The sequence below is a fragment of the Mus pahari genome, chromosome 5, assembly GCF_900095145.1.
Source record: "Mus pahari chromosome 5, PAHARI_EIJ_v1.1, whole genome shotgun sequence".
In the NCBI taxonomy this organism is placed as follows: Eukaryota; Metazoa; Chordata; class Mammalia; order Rodentia; family Muridae; genus Mus; species Mus pahari.
The window spans coordinates 55884992-55893876 of record NC_034594.1 but is presented as its reverse complement, the minus strand read 5'-3'; the positions used below and the strand labels follow the sequence as shown (position 1 = coordinate 55893876).

General features: G+C 43.2%; 1 protein-coding gene across 2 annotated transcripts in view; it reads left to right on the top strand.

The window, feature by feature from the left end:
- Epha4 (EPH receptor A4) overlaps positions 1-8885 on the top strand; it is a 143908-nt gene that overhangs the window by 63574 nt on the left and 71449 nt on the right. For both annotated transcript variants that reach the window (XM_021199095.2, XM_021199096.2), the window contains exon 4: positions 3647-3802. In XM_021199095.2, coding sequence (XP_021054754.1) covers positions 3647-3802 — 156 coding nt within the window. The remainder of the gene's footprint in view (positions 1-3646; positions 3803-8885) is intronic.

Below are 8885 nucleotides of genomic sequence, written 5' to 3'. Positions count from 1 at the left end.
GTGTGTGTGTGTGTGTGTGTGTGTGTGTGTGTGTGTTGAACTCTATCTTGGAGCTCAAGATCCCGTAGCCTTCTTTCAGCCTCCTGTGTGCTCTTTACAGGGTATTTTTTAAGGAGTAGGCACAGCCAGCTCATTGGTATCTATAATCAAAACAGAACAAAAAAAAAATCTAGAAGTTAAAAATTCAGAATTTACATTAGCTTTTGTTTGGTTTGAGACATGGTCTCAGTTGCATAGGCTAGGCTGCTAGAATTTATGGCTCTCTTCTTGTCTTATCTTCCTGTGTCCTGTGATTTCAGGGTATAGGCCCCCTAAAAGCTCTATATTTATTCTGCTATCTTTGGTGAAGACTCTTACAGTTAGGCTTGCAGGTAAACTAAGGAAAGGAGTGTCTCCTTTTGCTCCTCTGCATTTTCCTTTTTCTTATTGTTCTCCACTTTCCTTTATTTCATGTTCGCATAAAGAAGTGATTAAGGTGAAGCTAAAGGGATTGGGTGGACATTTGCTGTACTGAGTTGATCTTTCCATGAGAGACATCCTGACCATTTTTACAGGGGGGACATACAGGAGAAAGACGCTTCTGGGGAAAGATGTTGGATTTGCTTATAAAGTCATTCACTTACAAAAATACACAGCAGCAGTTCTCAATCAACTCAGAACTGTCACTGTGTATTGTACCAAGTGCATCTTCCACAGGAATTATGTTGCAAATAAAAGGGATAGTGAGTGTCTCAAGATGCTTAAGTAGAGTGGTGAATAGATGCAGGATGCACTTACGCATCTATGGGCTAAATTCTGAAAGGCTGAACCACACAGAGCCAAAGAAATGGACCAAACCATCAATTTAGCAGGTCATTTTGAATGTAGGCAGCAAAATGACTGCGTGTGTGTGAAAAGCCACTACTATATTTTGAAAGAGCCTTTCTAAGAATCCTGAAATATTAATAACATGGTCTTAATGTAGTTAAGGGTGGCAGGGGCTGCCGAGAACAGCACAATGACAATTTTTTGCTTGTGCTTGTAAAAGCAAGAAGTTAAGAGATGAAAATAGTCAATGTGTTGAAAGAACAGCGGCTTTCAATTTTCTAAATTGGTATAGAACTCTGTATTTCCCCGAATAAACTCATTTATCCTTGGGAACAAGTTGATATGAACATTGAGGAAGAAACTATATAAACTCAAAACATTTTCTCTCCCCTTTAAATTCACTGAAGAAGTACACAGTAAGTTTTGAGCTCTTAACAAATTAGAAGAAACCAAATAGAAGAAACCATCTTCCGGTAGAATTCAGTGTTTTCATTATACTGATCGGCCCCTGACTAATTTCTATCAATTATCACCTACTCTCATCTTGCAACATTAGATGTAGATGTTTGATAAAAATGAAAGTGTGCTTGAATTAGCCAGTCCTTTTCCCCAGGTCAGACATTTTGACAAAAGCCCCCATTCCCTCAGGGGCTTAAAGAAAGTTCCTGCTTGCTAAGATGGAGTCATTCTCCTTTTCTCTGGTTGGAGGGACTCCTTGGCTCATCATTAACATGACTGGGTGCCTATTAACTTGTCAAGGTCAAAGTAGCCTCTTGGCTCCCTCAGTCTCTGCACACCAACCCCACCTCAGCTCACACAAGACATTAAAATCATTTGTGACTTGTTGGTACTCCTAACCTGAGTTTCTAGTTATTTTTGTCTTATGTAACTCTCTGAGTGGCAGGTGAGACCCAGAGAGTTTGTGCATTTGTTTAGGGCTCTTGCCATGTGATGTGGGACTTCCAGACCTGGTGCGCTTCTTCCCACCAGTGTCCGGGTTGCAGATTTTTCATGAACACCCTAGGGCCATCTTAAACACAACCCAAAGCACCTTGCAAGCTGAACCATGTCTAATTGTGGGATGCATATGAACTTGGGAGACACATAAATCACTGCTACCAAAGCAATTTGTTTTTCTAAAGATGCTTCGGTCCAGTGAAAGACGGAAAAGCAAACAAGGGAGAGATTGATCTGGGAGCACATTTATTGTTGGTGCTCCACACGCCATAAAGTTTTGGCTCGTTAAGGGAATTCCATAAACAACTTTAGTTAATAAGAGTGAAGTAACTGCGCCTTTCAGAGCGCCTGCTAAAGTCCTTCTTTCCCGCTTGTCATTATGGGAGAAGAAGAGGAGGCAAATTCATGCAGACCAGGCCATAGGGTGAGGAGGCAGGCTTCACTGGACCGTGTGGGTGGATGCTTTGGGACTGATGTGGCAGCTCTCTGTGGCTGCCAAGTGTGTAGTCCTATCTCCACAGCGCGTTCAGCATGTGTGGATCACTACATCTACTCCTTTTGGAGAAGTCCCTGGATGGCTACTGTGGGTGGTCTCTGGTATGTCCGGCTAGTGGATGGGTCCTTCCTCCACACAGGTTTTGGTAGTATCGACACATTCTCAGACCATGATAAATGAAGCTAGTGTAGAGAAAAATCACGCCGAGGAAATTGTGGGTAGTTCATTTTCTTTCCCAGCCTCTGATGCTATGGAACCACTTAATTATCCGCGTCCTTATCTATGACCTTAATACTTGATGGGGCCAGTTCAGTTTTTATTTTAGGTTAAGATAGGTTTGGAGAGTAATCATAAAACGTATGGGAGGAAAAAGAGGGGGAGGTTGCAAAGCCCTATTAATTAATTTTTATGACGAGGTTTCGCAGCAGCATTGAGTTTTTCCATATGAGTGAAAGTAGTCCTCAGTGTCCGTGTGATGTTTATAAAGCTGAGATCATGGAAAGATCGCAGGTGTATAAAAACCTGTGTTCTCTGAATTCACCTCTGTAGGGTGCTCCTTGCAGGGGGCAGAGGGTGTGTGCTGAAAATGAATGAAGGTAGGGGAATCCACACACTTGTGAATAAATACCATTTTATACTGTCCTGAAAGGAAATGGCTCATGTAGTACAAGGTCCTGCCTTCTATAAATGTTTTTGTTGTGTTTTCTATTTGAGTCTTTTTGTAGTGATAATTAGGGAGTAACCGCTGACCAATTTTGTGTTAGCGTCTGGACACATTTTCATTCAATTGATTAAATTAAAGACCAACCCACACACACACACACATGTATACCCTCAGATTCAAAAGTAAGTGGTTGTATGTCTAAGTTCTGGGGGACAGAAGACTTGGAGGTCAAAGCTGACATGTAACAAGTTACAATTATGGAAGCTGGAATTCCTCCTTTTAAAGACTTGATGATAGCAGTGTTTTGAGCAGTGTTTTGGAAAGGGAATACAGTAAAGTGGATCAAGATAGTGCCTCTCACCCTGAGATATTCCAGTAAACTTTGATTGCACTCTACTTGATCACAGGAGTTTTAAGGCAGTATCCTTTGGACACATAATCAGATTTACCAGTGAGCCTTGAAGAGAAGCTATGATGCTGGGTCAGTGGCTGAGTTGGCAGAGCCACCCTCATCTACATAGAGAATTTGCCTGGGTTACATTAAGACCTATCAAGTCCATCTCTTGGGTTGATTTAACCTGCATTTCAAGCCAGGTGATCGCCGCTACCTCCCTCCCACCACCCCACCCTGACTTCTGCCATCAAGGAAATGCCGTCACATTTTGCCCCGTTGTTCCTGCAGTGATTCATGTTTGCTTTTTCCTTTCTCTCCTTCTCCGTAGCTTGCAAAATTGGATATTACAAAGCTCTTTCCACGGACGCCTCCTGTGCCAAGTGTCCGCCGCACAGCTACTCTGTCTGGGAAGGAGCCACATCCTGCACCTGTGACCGAGGCTTCTTCAGAGCTGACAACGATGCTGCCTCCATGCCCTGCACCCGTAAGTGGTTTGCTTGTCTCCTGCCTCCTGTGATGCCAGCGGCTCTCATTACCACCTGGCAGGGTGCTGCCAGGACTTCTCCCAGGATAACCTTGCAGGGGGCAAATTAGATATCAAGCACCCGTCCCCTTCTATCATAGCAGGCGAAATGCTTAGGAAGAGAAAGGCTCTTTTCCCACTGTTTCTGGTTGCCTTCAAAATGCACAGCTGCCAACTGACTACTTTGTGGAGCAGAAATGGAGTGTTCAGGTTGTTTGACAGTGTAATTATAGCTGAGAATGGAATTTATAAATGGCTTTACCATCACGTCAAGGGCTGGGGGCAATTTGACAGGCACAGGAGAACTAGGTAGAGGGCAGGGTTTGGGAATGTTTTGGTGTCCCAAAGAAACAGCTGAGAGTGCTCTGAGGTCATTGCTGTGGTTTTCATTATACCTCTTCCGTCTTCTCTCAGAATTAGGGACTCTAATACATGCCTAATTCAGATTAAGCACTTAATAAGTGCTGGATGGATGAATAGATGGGGTTGGCAAGCCTGGTGTGACTCTGGATAGGAAAGTCTCACACTTTCTTTGGACAATGTTCCCAAGGTACTGGCATAGACCCCACAGTGCCTGTGGCCTTGACCAAGGCAGGAATGATGGGCCCTGCGAGTTTCCCTCATTTTGCACTAGTTGAGGACTGTCTTTTAGGGCATAGCCTGGTAATGTGGCTTACAGAACTTCAAGTTACAGGGCTTGTTTCTCAGTCCATGGTTTACTAGCAAAGTGACTCCTTAGCCTGTGAAGTCTTAATTTTCCCGTCTGTTGAACAGAACTAATAATAGCACGTGCTATATATCTTTGTTCTGGAAAGCATTGCATTTTGAGATTTAGGGGATATTTGCAATATTTACACAAATATTTGAAATGAGACCCAGCCATAAACCTGAATCTCATTTATGCTTCATGTTATCATCATAGCTTGATGGCAAGTTCACCCGGCACTTACAGTGTGCCTCTGTTTTGACTACAGCCTTTCAAGTACCCCCTTAACTACATCACTCCCGCTCAAACAACATCAGGTTCTAGAGCACTTTGGAATTGGGCGATTAGGAATACTTCCTGTCTATCTATCTCTCTGAGGACTGTTGTTATTGTATATCCTCATGGTGGTTGTATATCTGTACTGTGCACAACAATTCTACTTGACTTATTTTAGATTTTACTATTATTATTTCTATTATAATTTTGATCTTGAAGTACTATACATTCTAGATGGTCCAGCCCGGGCCAGCATCACTGAACATAGAAGCCATTCCTAGTTTTTGAGCTGTTGAGGCTGCAGGGAGCTTATTGTGTAGCACAGTCAAGAACCATCCACCCTTACTGGGAGAAAGAAGAGAGGTTTCATTCAGGTCCATCCTAGACTTGTGCTAGAATTACCATCCCCTCTGGATTGGCTTTTATGACAAGAGAATCTACTGTGGTGACAACCTACTGTGGCAATATAAATACTACTATACTGTGATGTAACACTATATGTAGATTATGTGCCAGGCACTTTGGGTAGGTGATATAAATGCTGTATGTATGTAGCTGATTGATGTGGCCGTCACTCTAGATGATAACCTCGAGCACATGCTCACACTGTAGTGACATGTATTGTAGGTCTCGTTGGTTTAATAAACTTGGAAACTGCTAGCTCTTACTTAGATGCCCCTGACCAGCAGAGGAATGGAGCTGCACTTCCTGAATACTCAAGTATATATTCCTGGGCGGTTCTCTTGCCTGGTGTCCCAGATCAAGCATTAAGCTTCTAGAATTAAAGAGTGCAAAGGGATCTAATCAAGCCTTACATGAATTCACAGCAGTAAAGTTCTCTTAACTACCCCCCTCCCCCCTTTTAGTAACCATCCCCAGACTAAGTTCTGTTTCTGCATGGTCTCCCCACCACCATCCCTGTTCCCTTCCTGATTTTTAAACCTATATCTTGAGTTTTTTTAGCTGGAAAGTAGTGGTAGTGCACACCGTTAATCCCAGGGAGACAGACAGGGTCAGGTATAGTTCAAGGCTAGTCTGGTCTTTAGAGTAAGTTCTAGTACACCTAGGGCTACACAGAGAAACCCTGTTTCAAAAGAAAAAAAAGAATCCTGAGTTTTTCAGTATTTTTTATTCTATGTTAAAACTTGGTGATTTAAGAATGAAGACCCTGTCTCTGGCTACAGGCACTACAGTCCCTGCGTGGTGGGAACTCGGGTACAAGAGCAGGCTTAAGAGGAAGTATTTCGGGCTGATGTTTTTGTAATGGCCCTTTATTTGTATGAGGAATCCCACCCACTCACACATTGACTCCTTCCTTCCTTTCCGGTAAGGTTTGACTGCAGTGAATGTCAGGAAACTTAACAGACATTGAACGGCGGCCCTTGGGTTTTTTTTATCCTCCCGATTCTGATTTGTTGTCAAACATATTCTCTTAGGCCCTGTGCCAACATAGTGACTGTCCGTTGTGCTTGGGAGTGTAGGGCACCTCCAGAGATTGTCATATGTGTGTTGTGCTGGGCTGTTTGCCGTCTGCACCATAGCTAGGCGAGATCTTACATTGCTGCAGAAATATATTGTAAGATATATCCCAAAGACGCGAATGAAAACAAAAGAAAGGTACTGAGTTTTTTTTTTTTAACCTCATAAATTGAAACCAAAAATTTTAAAAAATTTTGATATGACTTTCCTGTCCTGTCCTTTCCCCCTTCCTCCACCCCCTCCCCAGCCCTGAGACTGAGTTCCACCAGATTAAGGAGCAATAGTTGTGAGCTTTCTGAGTTGTGAATAAAGGTCAATAAAGACCAGCAGGGGTTCTTCCCAGTTCTTTAAATTGCCTCTACTGTTCTGCTCTGAGGTCTCCCGGGCCTGGGCTAGTGGGCTGACCATCACTGTATCCTGCTGGCTTGCTCCCCAGGGTTTCTGTGAAGACAAAATAGCTCTGATGACAGACTCATGGACTTCCCAGCCAGCCAGAGCTCCTAGCACTATCCAAGTCAGGGTAGTGACAAAGAGTGTTTTATGTCTTCAGGCCCCAGTTTTCTTATCTGTGAAAGGATTCTCACTCTTATTCTTATGGCTGTTTTAAAAAAAAAAAAAAAAAAGTAATTAAGAAAATATTTGTGAAGGCCTGACCGACACACGGTAGGAATATGAGAAGTGTTTGTCTCTAGCTGGTCACTTCCTTGGCCAAACCACCTCTCAGGGAGGGGACACCACTTTACTGACTCTCTATACTAACTTGTGATTATTGTCCTGACTGACTACACAATTAATTCAGTTATTCAGTGGCTACATTGCAACTCATGATTTTGAGTCAGGTAGGACTCAAAAATCTGACTTAACCTCATGCAGTTAAGATGGATATCCCATCTCTACAGAGTTAGATGGATTCTATTAGAGTCAGTCTGAGGATCTCTCCCTTTCTGTTGGCCATAGGTACACGTAGCATTAAGATTTACACTCAGTTGCTCATTTGTGATCTCTACCTTTCCAGACAACACAAGGTAGCCACACAAGGTTGCTGCAGACACTGCTAGATACACAGCAGAGACATAGAGGTTTCTAACTTTGCAGAAAATCCCATTCTGCCATCCATGTGCTTGAGTAGATGGCTCAGTAGAGGAGGAAGTAGTGGGAGTTTCTCAATGAACCTCTTGTTCGAGTATCCCACAGACAAATCCTCCCCATTCCCGACTTTATCAGCTTCTCTTGACAAGACGTGGCGATGGAAGGGGAAAGTAAACATCAGGGGATCCTTTCAAATGGATTCCAGCCGCTAATCAGCTCTTCCCAGTTGGTTAAGCCAGGTGACGAACCCAATTCCCTTGTGCTGACAGCCAAGATAATCAGGCACCTTCTTTGTTCATTATGCCGTCTTTAACCCAAGCATTCTTATGCAGGCCCGCATTTAGTGACCGCTCACTGTGACGGCACACTAATGAAGAAATAAAACACACTCTCCGAGACTCATTCTTCTGGCCAAAGTGAGACTCTGCTCCATTGGCTTGTAAAATCAGATTTTTTGTTCACTTGGGGAACAATTAGACCAGGTAAATACCAGTCGCACCAGCTAATTTTGAAGGAGACACCTAAAAAGTTCACACAGTCCACACACCTGGAAAAATTAAGGGTTTGGAGGACTTTTGAGGGAACCACCGGTTAGTCTGAATGCATTTGGTTCATGCAGACTGAGATGTTTCAGTCTGAGTTTTTAAAAAAGAAGTAGTCCATACCTGTTCAAAAGAAGGAAGAAGCCCAATGCTAAAGATTGATATAAGTATTTATTGCTATTATTGTTGTTGTTGTCGTAATTATTCCTTTCTTCCTCTGGTGATTGCACCTCAGGCCTTGCGTATGCTAAGCAAGAGCTCTACTGTTGAACCAGACATCCAGCTCTTTTTAATTTAATTAGAGATGAGAATCTTGTTAAATTATGTGGGCTAGCCTCAGTCTCCTGATCCACCTACTTCATCCTCCCAGTTATGATAATTCAAGATCGTAGGTGGGTGCCCCCAGACCCAGCCAGAGCAGTGTTACACTTCACATCACTGTGGAAGAAGCCCTTATGGGTTAGTAGAACTGAGGCTAGGCCTGAGGTTCTGCATCTCTGACAACTTTGCAGGTGACCACGTGACTGGTGGGTGAACCAGCTATCCATGAGTCCTAGGTTCTCTGTCTGAAGCGCAGGAGCTCAGAGATGCTCTTTCATTCATGCCTGTAACTTTCAGCTAGTGGAAAACTCTAGAAGGATTTTTCAAGGACCCAGAACATTTGCTCTTAATGAAAATCAAATAGTTCATTTGTCTCCTTCTGAAAAATAACCCAACCCAGTTGGAGGTCATGTAACCAAGTCCCCTCACTGTGCACTCTTTTAGTTTGGATTTTTGTGGTTCTTTCAGACTCCCTACGGATTGATGTCAGAGAGCAGAAATGTAAATGCGTCTCCCACATCCCCTCACAGAATTTGATCAGAGGAGAAAAGCACTGTAGTTTTCTGGCAATGTTCCCTGGAGAGAGAGAGAGAGAGAGAGAGAGAGAGAGAGAGAGAGAGAGAGAGAGAGA